Source organism: Palaemon carinicauda, chromosome 41 (genome assembly GCF_036898095.1).
Source record: "Palaemon carinicauda isolate YSFRI2023 chromosome 41, ASM3689809v2, whole genome shotgun sequence".
Lineage (NCBI taxonomy): Eukaryota > Metazoa > Arthropoda > Malacostraca > Decapoda > Palaemonidae > Palaemon > Palaemon carinicauda.
In genome coordinates this window covers 43486140-43510151 of record NC_090765.1, presented here as the reverse complement: position 1 = coordinate 43510151, position 24012 = coordinate 43486140, and the positions used below count along the sequence as shown (strand labels likewise).

General features: G+C 35.9%; 1 protein-coding gene across 4 annotated transcripts in view; it reads right to left on the bottom strand.

The window, feature by feature from the left end:
- Window positions 1-1204: 1204 nt before the first annotated feature.
- The window catches only part of vtd (RAD21 cohesin complex component verthandi), a 33640-nt gene continuing 10832 nt past the window's right edge, over window positions 1205-24012 (bottom strand). For 3 of the 4 annotated variants that reach the window (XM_068364546.1, XM_068364547.1, XM_068364548.1), the window contains exons 2-10: window positions 20010-20166; window positions 18530-19786; window positions 18284-18385; window positions 16041-16220; window positions 15530-15703; window positions 12965-13033; window positions 10790-10942; window positions 10267-10434; window positions 1205-4854 (exon numbers count right to left, since the gene is read on the bottom strand). In XM_068364546.1, the coding sequence (XP_068220647.1) occupies window positions 4729-4854; window positions 10267-10434; window positions 10790-10942; window positions 12965-13033; window positions 15530-15703; window positions 16041-16220; window positions 18284-18385; window positions 18530-19786; window positions 20010-20153 (2373 nt within the window). In that variant the 5' untranslated portion in view covers window positions 20154-20166 and the 3' untranslated portion in view covers window positions 1205-4728. The remainder of the gene's footprint in view (window positions 4855-10266; window positions 10435-10789; window positions 10943-12964; window positions 13034-15529; window positions 15704-16040; window positions 16221-18283; window positions 18386-18529; window positions 19787-20009; window positions 20167-24012) is intronic. The other variant, XM_068364549.1, reaches the window with a different exon arrangement.

Sequence of the window (24012 nt, the reverse complement as noted above, 5' to 3'; positions counted from 1 at the left end):
AGAAAAGAAATTTTACATATTTTTTTATACAACATTGTAGCCATCTTTCAATATCGGGTATTCACTTAGCACTTACATAACTCGAGTGATAAGAAAATAAACTGTGGATAACAACTGTTTTAAAGGAAAATAATACAAAGTTATTTCTACCTTGTATTCAATATAATATTCTATAAATATTCTCTTTTATCTAAATTTTATATAACCAATTCCATGATCACCAAAATTTTACTCTGGCTTTTTTTCAATTCTAATAGTGACCACTTATAAAACTATTTTCACATTTATAACTTCACATCAGGGGGAAAATTATGAATCTACAAAATTAGTACAAATTTTCAATATACTCAATAGTAAAACCAAAACTGGACAGAATTCCATCAAATATATCTTAACCTACCAACACGCACGCCTTCTGAATAGACATAATATTACATGAACTTCAACATATAACTGCATGCAGTAACACTATGACTAAATTAAACATATATAGCCTCGTTGCCCAGTCACAGTCCATTTAAGATTAAATTTTTTCTTTACACAAGTAAATAATTGGGCTTTATATTTATCATTTTATAATCAATAATTGCAGAAAACTATTACGAATACAAAATGACCAACCAAAAAGCTTAGAGAAAGAACTTTCAAGATAAGTGATCCTGTATTTTGCACTATTTTAAATTGTTACCCTTAATGTAAAACAAACAAAAAATTCAACTGGACCAAGCAAACTGATATGATTACATGTTAAATGTGTCACTATCACTTGCACATAAGCAGGTAAATGAAATTGCAATAAATACTGTCATACATAGTGCACTGATATGACCTTGACTAAAGTGGAGCCATATGACCCAACCCTGAGACCTGGGTCGCCATTCAGCACAGAGGTGCATCTGGAACAAAATTCTATAATTACACTGAATAAATGTCAAGAGGTTGGACAGCTGTGGAAAGAAATAAGCAGGAACAGAAGTAAAGTGGGAGGCTAAAAATTTTGTATAGCTGGCAGCTAAAAAGGATGCTGCAAGACCTTAGTGCAATTCCTAGTGTGAGGAGTGTGCTAACAGCACTACTCTCTTGTGCCCCAAAGGAGAATGGCTGAAATTTCAAAGCATCTTTATTTTTACATATACTGTACATTAACTCTATATTTTCATGGATGCAAATTTTGAGGAACAGGCTGTTTTTATCTAGAAATTTATTCTTCTAGTAGGAGTCCATGATCCAGTTATGTATGAATTTGAGTTTTATTTCCTTCTGGTAAGAGACCATGATCCAGTTATGTGAATTTATTAGTTCAAACAGTTTCGAGCATTTGCTTCTCGCCAAATACTGTGTGCTTCAATCTTGCTTTGCACCCAGGAATGTGTTATTTGCTGTATCTTCCAGTGACTCTGCCTTGCTTAATGATTCAGTTTGTTGGATTTAACTGTCTTAAGAACTTACTGAACCAATAGAACAAAGCTTAATTTGATGATCTCACCTCTAAATTTAACATACAGTATACATATCAATATGTATTAATTTCAAAGTATTGTTCATTACTAAAGAGTTTTAAAGTTTACTTTAATTTCTTTTTGAAAGATAATTTCAGAACTTTTGTTTTAATTGGAAAGAAAATTAAATGTTTAAAATTTTACCCTTCAGCAATTTGGGAAACTTAAATTTACCAGGATGCATGATACAATTGTTTGAATTTACTGTATCTACATTTATGCCACAGGTTAACCCAGCTGTATTTATCAGGCCAAAATAAAAATCAGCCTCTAAAAAAATTTTTTACATTTGCTCAATATTAAACCAAAATAAATTGTTAATATTATGGAAACATCCAAGTTAAACTGCAGCACATTTTCACAATGTACATGTGGAAGAACCTGCAATATATCAATAAAATATACCAATATAAAATTTGCACAGTGGTGTTATAAAATCTTAAGATGACTAAAATGTCTAATTAAACCCCAGATGAATTCCACCAATCCTTTAGAATCTAATAAATAAGCAACAACTTTTGGTAAAGCAAGTGCAGTACAGCAATGTTGAATGACTGGATAAATTGAAGTTCAGATGTAATATTATCTCTATTATTTGACATATAAATTTCATTTATACAGTAGACTTTTCATCACACAACAACCATACAAAATACATAAGAATATCGCCACAATCTACAAAAGTTATTCAATTTAAGAAAAAACTCTCCTTAACAGTTCAACAGAATCCAAAAACCCAAAGAAAAGTAAATAAGATAAAAATCACTTAATTGCTTTGAAAATAAATCTAAAAAAAAAAAATTTAAGTTATTTTTAAGTAAGGAATCATTTATTTGTGGTGAATGAGCACTTGAATTAATTCATCCTCTAAACTCAAACACCATTTAACCCATTTTTCTGAGGTTTACAAAATAAAGTAAATTAGTGAGAAAAATTCTGAATGAAAAAAAAAAATCCATCCTTACAAAAATTGTCATTTTTTATTTTTGGGTGAAACTACATAAACGTTCTAATACACCTAAATTAAATCATTTGTTTGAGAAGGGGTGCTTGAAATAAAATAATTCATCCTCTAAAATTAAAAATCCACTTGACCCATTTTTTCTGAGGTTTACAAACTAAAGTAAACTATCTTCACAGTGCTGTTATCAATAAAACAGTTCAATCAGAGATAAGCTGTAAAAAGTAAATAGATGACATTAGCAAACAGACAGCTTCTAAAGCTAATTTTAGAATGATTACTATTTTGCATAAAACTCGGCTGTAGGCACAGACAGCTGGCCAAACCACGAGAAGAATCTGTATTAGAATCCATCAAACGAACAACTCTCAAAACTATGTTCTTCATGTTCGTAAGAATCCAAGAGATTTTCAGTGGTATGATCAACGCCTGATATAAAATCAAAACAAGAAATATATGGTTTAAAAAAAAAAATTTGTACTTCATCAAAATCCAGGGCATCTTAAAATTTCTGCTCTATCCTTTCAGTTGTTTTTCTCTGAGTCTATGATAATAAAGCATACCATCACCTGAGGTCATTAACTTGGAAGAGCAGAAATTTTCCCCCGAGTAAATACCTAAATCCAGAAAACCTGCACTCAAGTACAGCCAGATACTACCGTATATGGTACAGTGCAACTAAGAAAATATGTTTATTTACAAAAGGAAATCTTAACTTGCAACATGGTACCTACTCTGCATGGGTTGATCCTACATAAACCAAATGAAATACAGATGTATTTCTTAAATAAAAGTAAAACTGACACCACAAAACAATGTACATAAAAAATATGGTCGGACTGAAGTCTGCAAGTTATGGCGGTAAAATATAGACTCATTGGTGTCTAGTTGCATTCACTTCACTGGAGGAAAATAAAAATAATAATTCTTTCAATTCAGCTAACCTCCAAAACTACACAATTACTTTGCCGATTCACTAATCAGGTTATTAATTTCATCATAAACTTAAAAGAATCCAGGAATAAATCTTGACATTTACATGCAAGTGCTCTCACATTCTTGCAGTGATGCACTCCATTTGAGTACATGTACACCTCTATCATCACTAGTACTGCTATCACTTGCTATTCTCAGGCAAAACTTCTGATTGTCCCAGAGAAACCCTGACAACGTTAGCCATAAAATGTTCATTGCAAGGAGTAAATCACTTTTGCAAGACATATTTTATGTTACAGTGTACTTGCCTTTTAAGCAGGATATTTCATCCTTATTATTTAAGCTTGCACACGAAATCAATAACTAAAAAATCATTTTGCTCAAACTCATTCAATGTCCACACAGCAATCAATTTAGAACATGACCTGACAATAGCAAACTATGAAGACGGTGGGTCAATACCTATACAACATAGTCTATAAAAAATGAGAATCATACAAACTATATATCATCATGTAGGTTTTGTCAACTGGCTATACCGGCAAGCATAGCACCAAGGGTAATATTAACTGCTCGACTATGAACCCTACACTACAAACAAAACTATTTAATGACTCAATTTTGGATAACCAATATCTTCTTAATTTTGCCACTGATATCCAATCTCCTCCAATACCTTTTACATTGCAACAAACATCACATAAGAGTTAAAAACCATCTTTTCTTTTCTTTAAGGCCATTGGAAAGCTTGTGGGCCATGAATTTTGTGAAAAGAATTCGCCTCCCACCAAATCCCTGTAACATTTAATGTCACAAAATTACAACATAAACTTACCTGCTAAGTTTAATTATCCCCTTCCCAAAGCTCCTTGAAGTAAAAATATTAGAAAGATAATTTACATTCAAAAAGTAACCTTTTGACTACTTCAGCGCTCCTTCCAAGTATAATGTGTACTGTGTGTTTTGCTTTTCACAAAACATGCGTAATTTACCAAGCGATTGCTGTGTGAACTCCCAACCAACACATGACAGTAACATTATAATGGCTTAAAAACTTTCTTTTCTAAAACTGTTTTCACAGAAAACAATTCTCTATACACTTGCTTTTATTTCTCAAGTGCACATTACAATCGAGCAAGCTATTCTTCGATATCTTCGGCACCAAATGTTCCTTGTATATTGTGATTCTGGTGAAACATATTCATTATCACCTGCGTCAATTAAACACCAGAGTGTTTGACTACGTGCCCAACTATGAACATAGGAAATGGGCAACACAAATAGAAAATTTCCTCGAAACTGCATTGTAATAAAATAGACGTTTCTACCATTTTACAGCGTGGGGTTATCATACATTGGTCCAGGACTAATGAGAATATCACTGAAGGCTGATTCTTGATGCAATTCAACTGCCTGTAACTTCTTCAACACAAGCATTGTGTAGAATTTCTGAGCCACCTTTGAAAGAAAAAAGAGAAACATACATATTCTGAAAATTATACTAATATTCACACTAGCATGAAGCATTCTCAAATGAAGGCCATTAAAAGCCTGACTTATGTACCATTCTACACCTACAATAATAGAATTTTAATCAAATTTATTTCAATACTTAACCTAGTATCACATAGGTAATGCCTGGGAAGCTCAAGTTTCTCAACCTTAGAAATAAATACATTTGCCTCTCTACTCCAAAATCCTTTCCCTGTGGTGATCAACCAGGCCAGAATTAAACCGAACCCGGTAGTCTTGCCCACGAGTAACATACCTAACTACCACCCTTCTTAGGAGGTAGCGATTTTATACAAACTAACAACCATGAATTCAAATATTTCCATAACTTATTTTAATAAAGTTCAACTAACAATATGAATAAACTAAGCAATTCCCTCATACAGAATACAAGTTCCTTACCAGATCACAACTGGAACTTTACAACTCATCACCACCATCATCATCTACGCCTATTGACGCAAAAGGGCCTCTGTTAAATTTCACCAATCGTCTCTATCTTGAGCTTTTAATTAAATACTTCGCCATCATCATCACACACTTCGTTTCATAGTTTTCAGCCATGTAGGCCTTGGTCTTCCAACTCTTCTAGTGCCTTGTGGAGCCCAGTTTATCGTTCGGTGAACTAATCTCTCTTGGGGAGAGCAAAAAGTATGCCCTAACAATCTCCATCTCCCCCTCACCCAGATCTCATCCATATAAGGCACTTGAGTAATCTCTCTTATAGTTTCACTTTTAATCCTGTCTTGCCATTCAATATTCTTCTGATGGCTTTATTCTCAAAATCTACTAAATCTGTTAGAGATTGTTTCATTGTCATACCACAACTCGTGTCCATACAGTAACGTCAATCTCACTGAACTGATATACGTATAGCCTGATTTTTATATGTAATTTCAGGCTATCTGATTTCCAAATTTTACCTAACCACGCCATTGTCTGATTTGCTTTTTTCAACCTTTCACTAAACTCCAATTCTAATGACCCTGTATTGGAGATCATAGTTCTCAAATACTCAAATGATTCTACCTCATTAATCCTTTCTCCTTCCAATGATATTTCATATTCCATAGCATATTCCGTTCTCATCATCTCTGTCTTTCTTCTATTTATCTTGAGCACAACCTCGAGTGATATTTCAAGCATTCTGGTACGCAAGCATTGCAAATCCTGTGGTGTTCTGCTAATAAGGACAGCATCATCAGCATACTTTATGTCAGCTAATTTCCTATTACCAATCCAGTCCAATTCTTCTCCACCATCTCCAACCATTCTATGCATTACAAAATCCATGAGGAGAATAAACAACATATGTGACAACACATTCCCTTGGAGTACTCCGCTGTTCACTGGAAATTCATTTGATAGGACTTCACTAACATTAACTTTGCACTTGCTATGCTCATGAACAGAATCAAATTTACATTTTTCCGAGGAATTCCATAATACACAGGACTCTCCACTAAATTGGCTGGTGCACACTATCAAAGGATTTTTCAGTCCACAAACACCATCAAAAGTGTGTTTCTATATTCTACGTATTGCTGTACATTTCTCAAAATGAAAATTTGGTCAGTTCAACTTCTACCTTTTCTAAATAGTGCTTGTTGATCTCTCAGCTTTTCATCAATCTTTCCCTCAAGTCTTTTTTGAATAAGCATGATATAATTTTCCTGACAACCGATGTAAGTGTGATGCCTCTGTAATTATTGCAATCAGTCAGGTTTCCTTTTTGCCATTTTCACCGACAATCCTAACTCCCCTTCATCAGGTTTTGCCTCTTCTTGTCACATTCTACAAAATAAGAACAATTTCCCAAATGCCTTTATAGTATTGTCAGATTCTTTACAAATACCTATACTGTGTGTTAAAGCATTGCTCCAAAACTATATAGCATTCTTAATGAATAGAACTTCTTTACAAGAATGCCTAGCAAATATTGTCTTGGTATGCCAATGACCTGCAGCTAGGACCCTTTTCAAGAGTAAATTCTTAATAAAGTCATGTGAGGTAGCCACATCTTTAATATCATGAGTTCTTACTGTCACAATAGAAAGATTCTTCACTTAACTGCATGTACTTTAGTAACAAGGCTGTAATAATAAAGACAAAGTGGATGATTAGGAAAACTAACCCTACAAAACCAATTAAACTTATGAAACTCTAATAGAACATAGATGTATCCTTTATAATCCTATTCAATACTGTAAATGCGCTAAGGAAGATAAATGACAATGACAAGGAAGAGTCTTGGTCTTGAAATCCTTCTTAGCCCTTAACCTGGTGCAGCAATTTCCACATGCCAAGGCGGCTTTGAATTCAGTCAATTGCTTTGGCAAACACAGTGATAAAAGAAAATTAGTATTTACTGCATGTTCTTTAAAATATATTATATTGAACAAGTTAAAAAAGACCTCTCATATACAGTACTTCAAAAACTCTATTCCAATTTTAATAAGTAATTTTTGAGAGATTTTGCAATATAAAAATACTGTACCTGAAAACATCCATCCAACTGTACTTGCCAAAACATGAATTTGAAACTAAAATCTAGTCTATTATTTCCATAACCACTGAATAGAACAACCTTAACCTCTTGAAATTTAAAGAAAATTAACCCCCTTCCGTATCATCTTCCTTAAAGTCATCAGCCAAACCTTTCCCTACCAGCTAGGAAGAAACAGACAGCCATATTAAGTGCCGAAGGATTAGAGCAGGTAAAATGACATTCTTAGACACTGGCTAAGGTTAGGCTGCTATATTGTCTCTTAACAGGATTCAAAAGCACCCTTAACCCTAACAACTGTGCCATCTTTCTACTGGAGCCATGTCTCTTGTAAAATGTTGGACTATGCTCTAGCTGAAGTAGAGGCACTTGAACTAAAACACTTTGCCTCCACATAATAACCCTGAACCTTATCTACCACTACTTTCTCCATCAAGTTGTTGACCTGCATATGTCTAACACATGACTGCGCTGTCCTTGTAGAACTGCAGAAGGATCAGTAGTTGAGAAAAGGATGGTAGAAGGTGACTGATATTAGGTAGCCCTCTTGCAAAACAAACAGGAACACCCCCCCCCCCCCATTCAAGATGGCACTAGTTGCCCAGAAAATGTGATTCTGGCCTCTACATCGTGGGGTACTTTTAGTCACTTGAAATATTTCCTAGATCCCAATTTATCATGTCTGGGTAATTACCCATAGGCTATACTGCCTGACCTCAAGACAAAAAATCCAGAGGTATCTCAAATAGTTGCTGCAAGTTTGCACTCAGTAGTGCAGTATAAAATGTTGTCTAATCACAAAAAATGTCAAACAATCTAAATTCAAGCTACATTAGGAAACCAACTTCCTCTTTGAGACGTCTGTATCAAGACATTTAATAAGGTATTCTTCATTAGAGCCATACCTAAATTGGGTAGAAATCAGTTTAATAAACCTTAGTTCTCCTACACCTGACACAAGGGGCTAAAAGAAACAAGGGAGACAAAGATTCCCTTATGTTAGCCTTTTCCAAAACTAATTGTACTTTATGGAGAGAAAAGTCCTACCAGCTATTGCTGAGAAAGCAGACAGCTTTTTTTCCTGCACCCTGAGATTAGTTTCTCAAAATTTCTCTTCCGAGTCCACAATATTTGTAGTCTCGTTAGTTTTCCTCCTTCAAGTCCATAGCTCTCTCTCTCTTCTGGGAGAGCCGGAATAATGAATTTCGTTCATGGCAGATACCATGACAAGTTGATATGATAGCAGATATCTTGTCAAGTTGATATGATGGCAGACACCATTGCTATGGGCTCTTTGGTGTCACCAGACCATTGCCTGCTAACAGAATTTTGGCTCTATTAACATATGCCTCTTATTGCAGTGTCAAGCAGTTGAGACATCATCTACTTCTGATGATAGTTGCCCTATCACTAGCTTTTACCCTTTGTCTGAGGGTTTTCCTTGAAAAAATTTACCAGGGTCTTCTGAATGACAAACAAGACACAACTTCAACACTATGTATAGAGGCTTCCCTCAGGGGTTTTTTTTTTTTTACTGCATGACACCATGGATAAGTTTAACCTCTGACCCTCCAATCACATTGGGTGACAAACTGCCTATCAATAAAATCCTGAAAGATTCTAGAACTAAATTCCATTTGTCTGAGCTGATCATCTACTTATTCCCACAATTTTTTTCCCATTTAGCCAGAAAGTTACCTAATCACTCTAGGAACAATAAGGCTAAATTCCTCCTAATTTCACTTTAATTGCTCCCTAAAGGCCAAGCAAGGAAAAGCCTCCAGCACAAAAGTTTGTCTACAGCATAAACAGGTTTACTTCTAATGCAGCAGTGCCCACCAATCATACAGAATCATTAAACAAAACTCTTGGAGTAGTAATAATTTCCAGTATTAATCTTCACAAAAGTTCTATTGTCAAATTTGTGACCAGAAATGTGTGATCTGCTAGGAGCAGAAGCATTAAAAAATAGATATGTTCCTATTATGGTATTATTTATCAAATAACCTAAAATTTGTTTGATCAAAAGTTTACTATCTCAATAACAGCTAGTAATAATAATAATAATAGTACAATCGGACCCCACACGTGAGGAAAACAGCAAGTCTATTAATGCTCAAGCAATATTCCACATGTGTAGAATTACTAATTACAAAATCTCGTTTTATATGTACCTTGATCTTGTAGAAACAAAGGTACAATAAGAAAAATAAAAAATCCACGATTTAGAGAAATCAATTAATTCACTGTAATTCAGAATCAAAAGATCTTGTGCAAGTGACAGTAATTTACAGTTTGGCAACTCTTCCTGGGGCTATTACGTGGGTTGAGAAGGTGACATCGTGCATTAAGGAAACATTTTTAGTTTTTAATTTTGCTATAAAAAATTTCCACTTTCAAAAGAATAATGCAATGAACTTTGGGAACATATTTATTAACCCTTTTACCCCCAAAGGATGTACTGGTACGTTTCACAAAACTCATCCCTTAACCCCCATGGACGTACCGGTACGTCCTTGCAAAAAAAATGATATAAAAATTTTTTTTTCATATTTTTGATAATTTTTCGAGAAAATTCAGGCATTTTCCAAGAGAATGAGACCAACCTGACCTCTCTATGACAAAAATTAAGGCTGTTAGAGCAATTTAAAAAAATATATACAGTACAGCAAAATGTGCTGGGGAAAAAAAAAACCCTTGGGGGTTAAGGGTTGGAAATTTCCAAAGAGCCTGGGGGTAAAAGGGTTAAAATACTTCCAATTAACCAAAGAAACCCATCAAAATTTTGATTGTATCTGCATACGTTCTCATCCTGATTTCTTCAGGATGTTACTACACAAAAATTTACTTACCTGCTTTCTATTGTTTTTCTGCACAAACTCGTTGAAGTTGATTTCCTTGCCTTTGTTACTTTTACTTGGGCCAATTTTCCTGCGAATTGTATGGAACATATGAGCTGCTCTCTTGTTAACGACTCTTTCTTCAAACTGTTCGTATGTTTCATCATCAGCCTGCTCCTCCTGTAATTAAAACACATAACACATATATACATGTCTATAAATTACAAATTAGTAAAGCCATTAATGCCACATCAAAATTAAATCTTTATCTATTTCAAAATTTAAAATCAATTCATAAAATATGTTATACCATATTAAAAAAATTAAAACTAATCAAACAATATCCTCTGGTTGATAAGACTTGAGTGAAGGTTATTGATAAAAATATAGAATTTTAAAATTATGAACAGTAACATAATATTGTATTAGATAAATTTTACTATATCTATAAAAAATTAATTCATATATGAAAAATAATCGTAGAATAAATATCTTAATAAACCTTAAAACAAATACTCATAAATCAAAGACCTACTTCTTCTTCCTCCTCTTCTACTCTTGTTTGAGGTCCTGGTGTGTTTGGATGTTCAGAATATACAGAGCGAGGTCCTCCATCAGAGTGAGCTCCAGGAGTATTGGCAGGTGGATGGGCATTCTCATATTCACGGTTCTCCAAAGGAGGTTGATTCTGTACAAAAAAAAAAAATTGAAAAATTTTAATTTTAAGATAAATTCAATTATTACAACTCGTCTTCAGGATACAAAAAAACTCCCGTAAGTAACAATAATGTGTAAGTTGGAAAAGATTCAGCTTGTTAGCTTAACGTACACGGGGACATGTACCTACCAATGACTTCAGTTCTCTTGTCTTCTTAGACTTATAACAATGAAAAGGAGAGCTTATAAAGTAAAAAACTGTTCCTTTAGCTATGTAGAGTCTAAACAACTAATTATCCAATAATGAGTGACATCTATAACGGATACCTCTGATTTTTTTTAAATTCAAACCTTAAACTGTTAACCACGGCAAACCAATATAATATTAGGGCCGCCCATGGTCAGCCTAAGACAAGTTCAAGACAATACCGTGGCATTGTTAGCATATTGTACATATAATTGTATTGGTTAGCAAGGGGATATCATTTAATGGTGATAAAAGTGAAGTGATCGGATAGTTCAGCTGACAGATCAAGGTGGTCAGCACACAGTAAAACAACAGAAATAAAACACCCCAGAACTCAAACAATTTGGTGAACAAACAAAATTTTCTAACATTTTCTATCCCTGAGGTTGCACAACTTGACGAGACAAACGTATCTGACCCAGTTTATGAGTAGGTTTTGCACCGTTCGCCCAAAAAAAGATAGTTCAATTAGCTCCTAAGTTTAGTAGTATCAGAAAGGTTTCTAAAATCACTATGGAACTAAGAAAGGACATACAGTACAGTAATTGAAAAGCCATCTGCTCTCCTTACTACAGGTAACGTGAGGGTCAATGTTCATATACAGTACAGTACTGCTCATTCATTCATTTATTCTATTAACTTTTTATTAGGGTTATTCTTCAAATTAATAATACTGTATACATCACCTCTACATAACATGTTGTAGTGTACTATAGTATCATATAATTTCGCTGGCATGAAAATTCGCGCAAACGTCGAAAATTTTCAATTTCAGCCATGGGATCCCCCCCTCAACCAAATCTTTAAACAGAACGGGTGCATAATCATGTGCTGTTGCGTGTATTTATGTCAATTACAGCGGTGTGTTTGGTAATAACAAACTGACATGTCCACTGTTATAAAATATGGTTGAACTCGCACGGAAATGGAACTAATAAAAACGGTGTCAAGAGGTTTTCAAAAGCGGGACTGTAATACTGTCATACACGCGCTGAAAGGATTTGTCACAAAAGTGTACAGTATACTGTACTAGTAGTTTATTAGTACATTTAAACATATTATTGTCTTGCATGCTATCTTTTACTGATTGCCAATAAAACAAAACAAAAAATGTTTTAATTAATTAGTGGTATATACGCTACGTTATATCATGTTGTACAGTTTCGATACATGGATGACAAAAGTAAATTATTACACTTTTGAAAGAGAAATAAAAAAATAAATGGAATACTAAATTAGTAAATAAAAGCATTATTATCAGTTGATTACTGTATTCAGTTACAGTAAATCACAATAAGTGAGAAGCAAAATAATATGTAGATTTTTCAGATGTTACTTTTATAATGGCGCGGACTTAAATTCGCGCAAAATATCTTGCAAGAAATAAGCAAAAATTCTTACGATTTGAAGAAAACTGATTTCACAGTATCATTACTAAATAATTTCCTTTACCAATAAAGATTTTACACTTATAATCACAAAAATGTTGCCTTAGAATCTATTACACCAGTCTGAAATTAAATCAATAAATAAATTTGAAATGATGTTATTCTATACCATCTAAATTATCCTAACTTAAACATAACTATAAACAGACTCTAGCGATGCTCTAACAATTAAGATTACAGTATCTTAAGAAAATACCCGACATACTTGTTAAATTTACACCAAGTAAAAAACTTCAGTGTAATTGTTTATAATCTATTAGCTACTCAACCTAAATGAAATACAATAAATCAAAACGAAATAAATATTTGTCCTTATGAAATTACTAATCATCCCATCTTCCATACAGTATTTTCCTACCTCAATGTAGCCGAGGTTTTCAGTTTCCATATGCACTGGGGACTGGAAGGGAGTGGTATGTGCTGGTGTCTGGGTGAAGTATTAATAAATAATAGTCAAAACATTAAAAAGAAATAATAAAAATTAAAAACACAGGTTCAACAACAAATTAAACAAAAACACAATAAAGATATAGTATGTAGTGTACTGTATAGTCAATGTAACACAAAATATGTTACTCAACAAACAAAATGTAAGACATGTACACTAATAAATAACAAAATATAAGACATGTACACTAATAAATAAAAAATATAAGTGTACTCAATACAAAAATGTCACAAAAAGTAAAGAAATTAAATCTTGAATATTAATGGTACTATATAATAGTGCATGGTACCCAATATCCCAAATATCATGTGTAAAATTATAAACTATACTTGTGTGAATTCAAGACATGCATGCCCAAGCTAAAAAATCCAAAATAATGTCTAAATTTTATCAATAAAGAACCTTTAAAGTTATACTATTTACTTGTTCCTTGCAAATTTTGGTTTATCTACTAACTTTAACAACTTATTCATCAACAAATTAATAGTAGAATAAAGAACATCCTCAAAATGTTTAATGAGCTGGAAGAGTGAAACGAAGAGGATAGAATCAACACAAATGTAAGCATAACCAAGCCTACATCAACTTTAAAAGGGTAAAAAATGTAAAGTCCAGTTTTCTCGATTTTGGGGAACACAAATTTAGTTATTCTCACTGCTGCCTTGTACATAATGCCTAAACTCTCATCAGGTCTTCATCTTCTCTATACCTTCTCCCCATGGTCTACATGGCCTACCTACAGGTTTGAATTCAGGGACTGGATTGGGGTTTATTCATCAAATAGTAATTGGTAAAATGAGTTGGACTGATTCAAAGACAGAATATTAAAAGCACCTTTATGAGGTGTTCCTTTTTAATGAATAACACCACAACCCAACAATTACTTTAATGTTTCAACTTAGCATTGCCACCAGATGTGTTATGCAACATCTGCCATTTATCTGGTATGAAGCATTTTAGATCCATTAATAAATCACTAACAGGAAGAAACCCATGTTCATAAGTGTATTCTTGGCAACATTTAAAGGAAAAAGGTAAAGACTATTAGGTCAAAATAAGAGCAATAAATAGAGGACAGGTCTATCAGCTAATCTAATTAAAACTTTCAACAAACTAATCTAAACATTAGGGCAACAAAGTAAATACATAATTCCTAGCCCTGAATAGAAACCTTGAAGGTTCCTAAAGATGAAAAAATCTAAATTTCAATATTAAAGCCAGATTTACAAGTCACTTTTCAATTAAGTTACAGTAATATTTTAATACTTTTAACAAAAACAATGCCAGTAACCACTGCTTTAAGAACCTGTCTATAATCAAATAAGATCAGCAAGACTGATAAATATACAATATCATATTAATAAAATATGTTACACAATCTAAAATTAAATAAATGATTAGAATGTTGCTTACAATTTTGTTAAACATGAATAATTCAATCCTTTTATAAATACAGTATTCATGTTAAATGCTTTTCCAAATAGTAGGGTTATATTAGAACAATACAAAAATCCATCAACTACAGCTTAATAGTACAAAATCTGGAATACCTGGAAGCTCCTGTGCCATTGATATATTTATGGTTTTTATAAAATAAAATTACATTTAAATAATACCCGAACAAATGCATTACCTTCCTTGGCTACAGAGTTCCGTTACCAATTACACCTTGGTATGATAGTTTTAAATTCAAGCCAAACAAATATTTTAGGATTGGAACGATGAAGCAACTAAATGGAATTAGGATCTATTGTGCAATTACCATAAAGATATGTTGAGGAAATAAAACCACTCGATACATAACCAAAACTTGTCCTACATGTATATATAGCGTGGATCCTCAACAACACAACAAAATATAGGCCATATAGTAAATGGCAAAACAACTTTACCAATTAAAAGACACTTCATGTCTATTATAAATACACTAAGAAATTGATTCACTGACCCATTAAACAGACTTTTCTATTTGATATAAACCCCTTGATGCTTATTTCCATTGTAAAAAATTCCTGTTCCTAAACCTTTGGTGATCAATATTGGTCTTAATATGAAAAGAACTATTGACTTCTCAAAAGTAACCCTGAATACAGGAAAGGAAAAAAATTATCCAAACCTAAACAAACAGGCCTCTTGACATCAAACCAAATTCAATAGAAGAAAATAAAGGTATTTGAACACCCATAATGATTCTAAATCTTCAAATCAATCTTGGTAACTGCAAATAAGTACACAAGTACACATGAATATACCTGTTTGAAATTTGCTAATTTTGTCCTAACCTTATTAAACTTAAATATGGTGAAGATGAAATATACAACTAAAACCCAAGTTTCACATTCACAGCCCTACAAGAATTAGATTTGAATGTTAGCATGATCAAGTTTCTTAAAATGCAAATACATATGCACTTGCATGAATAAAACTTTCTATTAGGAAAAACATTTGCCAACAGACATGTGAATAAACAAATACCTGATTTGCTTCGTGTGTTTCTGGTTGGACAGATGTTGGACTCTGGAGAGGGGGTGCTGCAGGTGTTGCAGGTGCTGGGGTCTGCGGTGCAACTGAGGGGATGTCTGCAATATCAGCAGGAGGAGGAGCTGGTGTTGCGGGTGCTGGAGTATGTGGTGCAGCAACCTCAACAGGCTGTCAAAATGACATTATTAATAACAGTGTATACTCAAAAGAAATTCTCTATAACGAATTAAACATAGTTTTGTCACCATCATGTTTTTGTTAACAATAAGATGAAAGAAATAAATATAATTTGAATTTCATTTGAATAATTTTTATAATAAAAATTGCTTAAAAGAAATTAATCATTAAGTGCCACATTCTACCGAGAACCAGTCTTAAAGAAATAATTATCCTGATACTTGGTATACTATAATGTCACCAGAATTGATGTACAAGTAATATGAAAATTAACAATTATAGTGTACTTTACATATCTACGCCAGATCCAGTAAAGTCCTGTGTTTACCTCGTCAATAGTGATGAGCTCAGGCGGAGGCGCAGCAGGCGTTGGTGGCTGAGGCTCCTCAACAGGAGCTGGGGCTGCTGGCGTCTGAGGCGCTTGCGGAGACATAATCTGGTTGTTCAAATCTGAACGTTCGGAAGCAGCTTCTGATCGACTTCTGGTCGTAACATTCAACACTTGCAACTGAATGAACAAAGAAACAAGTAGAGCAAAATATGAGTAATTTGTCAAATGCAATTCAATCATTGACTACTGAAATATCTTGTAACAATAAATTTCTTCAAAAAGAAAATAGCTGTGAAAACTTTTATCGATCTTCAAAGTTTTATCAATTGAACAACAAGAAAAATAATGCATTCCGTACTACATTATTATGTTAGGCTATACTGTAGTAGACTGCAAGACTTTCAATCCAAAGTAGACTCAAAACAACTTGACACACCTTTAATTCCAACTATTATTTAGAATATTCTTTCCAGATAAAGGATAACCTTATAATCGAATAAGAGGACACTATGAAAGTGAATGACTGGATTAAAAAAATAACCTAAAACCTTGGCACGAAGCATTATGTCTTCACATCCAACAATAGGAAATAAATTCCCAAAGACGATTCATGCAATATAACCTTAAGAAAACTACTTTTACTCTATCCTTAAAACATCAAGGGAAATATGGATAAGATTGGAACTAACCATACTCAATCATAGTTTAATACAGCATTAAAATAAAATTATAATTTCTCAACTTATTCAAAACATCACAATGAATATAGCATCAGCACCAATATGCTATAAGCTATCATAGTTTTCATTCAGTGTGTTTATAGCTATTATTATTAGTAATTACTTGGACATATAATTCTCTGATGCTATACAATATAAACATTAATTTAGAACAATAAACAAAAATCTTTGCTTCTTTAAAAAGTCTCAATAAAATACTACACAAGGAATAAATTAATACTTTGCTTTAATCTATGTTCAATAGTAGGCTAGGCTTATAAAAACACGACATTCAACGTTGTCAGCTGATGCTTATGGAGACCGAAATGGCATTTTTCCTTCGTTTTTTATAAAGACTACAGATTTCTTAGCTCCAAAGTTATCTGTTATATTGCGCAAGTTAGCAAGAAGAGGAGCTTCTAGCACTTATTGGAGAATTGGTAATGTTACTCTACTATGTAAATGTGTTTGTAGTCGCACAAATCCAACTCATTACCGCCCAATTTCCATAGCTTCCATATTATCTAAGTTTTTTAACTTCTCTGTGCAAAACGTCTTAATAGGTTTGCTGAAGGTAATCATCTGTTCCCTAGTTTGCAATTTGGTTTTCGTAAAGGTCTTGGAGCATGTGATGCCCTTCTTACAATCTCCAATGCTGTACAGAAATCCCTTGATTGTGGTCAGGAAGTTTGTGTGATTGGCCTTGATTTTAGTGCTGCCTTTGACCATGTTAGTCATGAGGCCCTTGTTTTCAACCTTAAACAGTTGGGAGAAGGTGGGTCATTTGTTCAAAGTGTACTTTAACAACAGCAATGTAAGATTATCTTTATTTTGGTTTTGTCGTCAGCTGACCTCAAGGTGCTGACGGTATCGAGAATATGCTCACATATAATTAACAAAGTATTGTTGATATATTTTCCTAACTTATAATATAGCATTATTTTCTGATTTCTATCTCCTTAAGTTTCATGTTATGACTTGTGTTCTTTGGCTATTTTAATAGTGATATGGAGTATTATTTGTTGATCTATAATGCCAGTTTTCCCGTTTTGACTAGCGCATTTTAATATTACTCTGTATTTGGTAATTTGTAAATCTAAATTTCAGTTCTGACTCATGTTCTTTGGCTATTTTCAATACTGTTAAGTATTAAATTAGACAATTTTCAATGCAATATTACACAATTCGACTTGTGCTCTTTGGGTACTTTTTACTGTAATACTACTGGTCAATTTTTAATGCAATATTTCACATTTTGACTGTGTTTTTAACATTAAGCTGTATTTGAAAAATTTGTGCAATTAAATTTGTTGTCAAATATAGCCTTTCCGAAGTGTAAGAAATTTGCGAATACCAAAGACGTAGCTAAAAAGTTGAGGTACCGTCACCTTATTAAAGTTTTAACCAAAGAACCCCAATTCAATTAAAGCATATAGCTATTACTTGACGAGTTTGTACTTGTGCAAGAACTAATTTTGGGCATTTGACTAAAATAATCTTAAATGAATACTATACACTCACCTCTTCCTCATCATCCATATCCATTTCAGCCTGTTTTCTCTTCTGTGGACGTCCCCTAGTTGGTTTGACAGGAATAATTTCTATTTCATCTGATTCACGGACCTAAAAGAATTTTTTATAATTTTATATTCGGTTAATCTTTTAAACAGCAAAACTAAACATTAAAAATATATATACAATGCATACCCATTACAGTATCTCACACAAAACTTCATCTTAAACCATAAAACTTTAGTAAAAACTTACCACTTCCAAACTAAGGTTTTCAACCTCTCGGTCTCCAGCCATACCAAAATCTTCATTTTGTGATGGTTCAGATGTAAGGTGACGTTGGTAAATTCGTGCCAGGGGTCGAGCATGAATCGGTCTTCCTGGGAGAGCAAATAGCTTTTCAACCCCCCCAGTTTCCTTCCAGTGCATCAGACGTTTTGTAGGAGGAGCAAGGTCAAGAGTAGTCACAATGTCAGTGGTGTCTGAAAGCTGAGCCTTCATCTCCTCTCCAGAGATATTCTTCACTTCATCAACTATAAGTTTCCTCTTTCTCTTTGCTCTTGGCCATCCAGATTTGATGGCTGAGGCATCAACCGGAGCCAAGGCAAAGCTTTCTTCTTCATTCTGAAGTAGTGTTGTCTGCTCATGGCCAGCAGATTCATCATTAGCATCTTGAGCAGGTGTTTCCAAATTTTCTGCTGGGGGTGCTTCAGCAGTTTCTGCTGGATCCTGAACCTCAGGTTTTGGAGATGATGGCCTAGATCCATCATCAGAGGTTGGTGGGCCAACAGATGGGGGGCCTCCAAACCTATCTAGGTCTCCAGCATCATCATCAGAATCATCATGTCTTTCCTCTTTGGGTTCATCAAGACTAGGACCATCACCAATAGGAGTGTCATCAAATAGACCACCTTCAAATAAGCCCCCAGCAATAATATCTTGACCCAAATTACCTCCAAAACCATCATCACGAATGGGTGCCTCTAAATCTAAAGCTGTAGTATCAGCACGGCCAGGAGCCAATCTTGAATCCTGGTCTTTAGAGACATTTGCTTCTTTCTCTTTATCTAATGGAGTTCCCTCACCAAAAATGAGATTAGAGTGATCAAGTGTCTGGTCCATAGGCGATGCATCCCTCATAATATCTGGAGGTTCCTCAAAGCCCATATCACCAAACCCATCATCTCCAGTGACTAAAGAAATATTGCCATAATCCTCCCTCATGGTGATTTCTTCTGCTCTTGACTGATTCAACGTAAACTGTGCCTGGATATCAACATCGTTTAGTTCAGGCATGGCTGTATCGAAGTCATGAAAAACTTCAGGCAAAGTGATAGCACTAACAGCTGCTTCTCTTATGTCTTCTGGAAGATCTACCATTCCAGGACGGAAGGCCATTTTAATTTTGACAAAAGCTTCATTACAATCTGCTAACAAGTATTTAGCTTTTCTTGAGTAGATACGGACCACACCCAAGAGTAGATGGCCTGATGTTCGCAATGCCATTTTTACCTGTTTTAAAAAGAATTATATTCTAAATTATACAAACCAAAAGTTTAGGTTTATCCATTTCCTGTATACTGTATTCAAAAATATAATAGTATTTATACCATATTAACTTTCTGTAACCAAGTACAGTACAGTAATTAGCTACTGCAAATAACATGAACAAAACTGAAGCTTAATTCTATATAGCCTAAAAATTAGCAAAAAGAACAAAGCAATTAACACCTACCTTTGGCTGTAGGATGCCATCCACTGATTTTTCAATGTTTGTTTCAAATACATGAGCTTTGGTTAGTTTCTTGTCCCAATGAGCAGCTAACCAAATACGGGCCAGCGGCCCCTTTTTGGCCAATACAAAATGTGCATAAAACATGATGGCCTAATTCCTGAAAAATAAAAAAAAAATTCAATGCACTAGTTAAAACAGTATAAGATAAAATGGAAATATGGATATGCAACAAACACTACAATACCATACACAGTACTGTAATAAATTATTCTAGTATGGCTCCCTGTTATGAGATACCACTTCCACTACTGTATACTGTACCACTTAATTTAGGATAAATCCTTTGGCCTATATGAGTTGACTAGAAGTATTCAGGTGATAGCTTGACTCTTTTATAACAAAATTCTAGTACAGGGGCACCAAGTTATTTCCTCAGACAGGACACCTCAATACGAAAAATTTGAAAGTAATTTGTATTTTTCTTAACTATACAAACCATGAGCTTTTTACTATGGATATATAACAGTACTTTAGCAAAGCTGAAACAAGCCATAAAACTTTAAAAGTTTTAGTGAGGTAAAACCCCTAGCCGCTAATTAGCGGGGGATAGACCACACACATACACACACTGGTTATATGACATGACTTTTGATTGCAGGCAGGGATTACCGGGGGATAGGTGCTGGCAGCCCAAGTATGAGTAAAGAGCTCAAGGTGACACATGCAAAGGACGGAAACCGTCCAAGGTTTGGCTCCGTGTACCATCCACCCAAACCGTTCAAGGTTTGGCTCCATGTACCATCCACCTCTGCCACCTGCCCTGTAGGTATCCTCCCATCGGTGAACGTTTACCTCCTCTCCCTTGCGACCTTCTAGCATGAAAGGGCTGCTTGGGGCTTTGCTTCCTGAAGGTGGATTGCTTGGGGGCATTCGACCCTCTCTTCTGCCCCTGACGTTTTGCTGGAGAAGCTCTACGTAGGTGGTGTCAAGGAGTAAGAGCGTGATGCCATCGCCCTATGAAGGAGGGAGTCTTGACTCGCCTTCCTCCAATGCTCAGCAACTGCATCAATGTTTTCCACATTCAACAGGGAAGAACCTTGAATCAACGCGTTGCTCAGCTAGAGTGCCTCTTTCCTCGGCACATGCTCTTAGAATCTTGAGACGAAGGCATCACGTTTCAGAATCCATTTGGTCCACTGGTTTACCAAGTTGCGTCAGGAACTCCAGCATCCTGGAACCAGAAAGCAAAAATGTGGACATTGCCTACCTTTTCTGCTAAGAAGAGAAATCTTCGTTACTAAAGAGATACGTTATCTTACCAAGCCTAACCAGTAGTCCAACCATGAAGCGGCCTGCATAGAACACTTTGCAACTCGCAACATGTTCACGGCATTCGCCGCCGAGAACTTCACCAGTAATGCTGCCAACTTTTCAAGTCATGTTCTGTGTTAGTGCTAAAGTCAGTCGCTGGATCTAACAGCAGAGGAGACAGATCATTGTATATTATCTTGTAATATTTTCTCTGTTGTGCATAAGGTGGAGGAAGCAAATGGGACGGTTTAACTCCCGAGGGACTGGGAAATTCCTGCTACCTAAGCTAAGGCCTTCTTCTTGGCTCCCTTAACCCCCTTGACTAAGGCAAGGCTATCCAATTCTTGGTGGGTCTGGAAGTGCCACAGAAGAGGCCCAGTATAGTATCCTTCCCTTCGGGAGGAACATAAGTTGGATCCCCTAAGGAATTAATTTTCTTTATACTGCACAGGACAGAACCTGCAAGATGTGATCCTACTTCTGTTCTAAGGGTGAGATCTTAGGACTGGCAGACATTGGCAACATGTCTTCAGAATGATCTGAACAGTCATCAAGGGGTTCATCCATCCCAGAGTTCTCACCCATATGAGGTCACAGTGGGTCAAAGTCGTCAGCTACGCCCCTAGCAAGAGCTTCAGACCTGGAAGGGATATAGCATACTTCTGGACTTGCTGAAGCTAGTGCTAAATCACGAATGCCCTTCCTAGGATTTGGTACCTCAGGTCTCAAGGTCCAATTCTTCAGAAGGGTCTTTGTGTCCTTCCTCTATCTCATGCTGGGTTGTGAAAGCAAAAAGGAGTTAGAATGACTCCTTCCTCGTGACCTGCATAGGTCATGATACCTTTGGGAGTACGGAGGGAAGAACCGCTACTTCCAAAGAAGGAACGGATGGTTCGGTCTAGACAATTCCAATCGGTGAAAGCCGATAATTGTCTGTAAACGAGATCTCTCTTGGAGACCTCAAACACTTGCTGGTCCTTCATTGTAGAGTATCCCAAGGGAGGTGTTACCCCATTTTTTATCTTCTGTGGGATGATTGGTATAATCCCCAATCTTTCTCACTCAAGGACGAGACTGGTGTTGGAAGCCTTTTAGTCCAGGTACTGCTAGTATCTGGCCAAACACTGCTAAGAAAGAGGGTGAGGACAGTAGGAGGAGCCTGCCTCATGGTGGAGCTGCTACGTCAGGTTGAAGGATGGAATGACATTCCAAGAGGACTCTGACACCTCGAGAGAGAGGAGTATCTGCAAGTGGTACAACAGCTGGTGCTAAGTGATCGTTGGCATGCTACTGAGGTAGCACGCACCTGTCAATGCTCTAGCGCTCCCAAAGCATAGCACGATGGAAAGCACATGCACAGATCCTCGTCAGCATGAGGAGCTCACCTGCACACATCGATAATGCTTACTGGTCAGGTAGGCAATACTTAGCAAGATTCGCCAAAATAGGGACTGTTCAACCCGCCAAAGCTGCATGAGATAAAGCACATTCACTCGCCAGCACTCCGGAGGTAAGTTGGCAAGTAGACCTACCCACTCATATGGTGGCGAGTAAGGCCGAAATGGGTTTCCTGCCCGCTGGTGCACAACAGGAAAGGCATATTCTTTCCCGTAAGGAGATGAAGCCCGAGGGGTAGGTCCAAAAGGTCCTGGCAGAACGGTGAGAACACGTAGACATCACGGTCGTTCCACGGAAGTTGGAAGGCAGCCGAAGCACTACCAATAAGTCCGGTATTACAGAGCAATACACCGGAAACCCCTGGTTGAGGGACGTCGAGAACAAGTCATGTTAGCAAACCTCACAAAGTCAACACTGTCTGCTATGAGACTCCAAGGACCCTTCAGAACCAGCTACCTGAAACTGCCTGCTCAGTTTGACTGCTAAGATATGTCCCTCTCAGCATTTTGATGGCTAGTTACAAAGTTGCCGGGAAATAAAACCCACATGCTAGTTTGGATGTAACCGAAACAGAGTTGTTAAAAAGCCATGTCAGTTGCTTTCAACTCCAGGAGGATTAAATGGCATTGCCAATCTGACTCCACACAACTTGGATCCCCTGTGCTGCAGTACCTACTGCTCTTCATGAGTGCAACAAAAGAAGGGGGGCACCCCTTTTGTTGCACTCATGAAGAGCATCAACTCAGGAGAGGATGAAAATCTACCCTTACGAGAAGGTCCAAAATCCAACAATTAAGGTTTCCCCTTACTCCAATCACACTGGAATGAGCATTCTGGAAGGTCTACCTGCCCTGAGACCCAAAGGTCTTCAGCTGCTACTGGTTACCACATGCAAAGGATACTGTCAGAATCTGACGAGGCAGGTGATCCAGCAGGAACTGACAAGGATGGGCTTCTAGCGAGCTTAGCATCAGTAACTGATGTGAAAAAAAAAACTCCCAAACGAGCACACCCTTTGCAGGGGCACACGAGACAAGACTCACCCTTGAAGAGCACTCATGCAACGAGACTCGCCACTGGCACCCACCCGTGAAACAAAAGACTAGCCCCTGGTCACATGCTCGCGAACAACAGACATGGCTCAAAGATGAAACTCACTTCTGATTGAGATTGCCCCTGCACTTGCTCATGACTCTCCACTGATATGTGCCCTGCGCTCTACCTCATGGGGCAGAGAGCATGAAAGAGACACAGATAGCTCGGCTGAGAGCGTGAGCCGGTGTCTGTTAAAAAT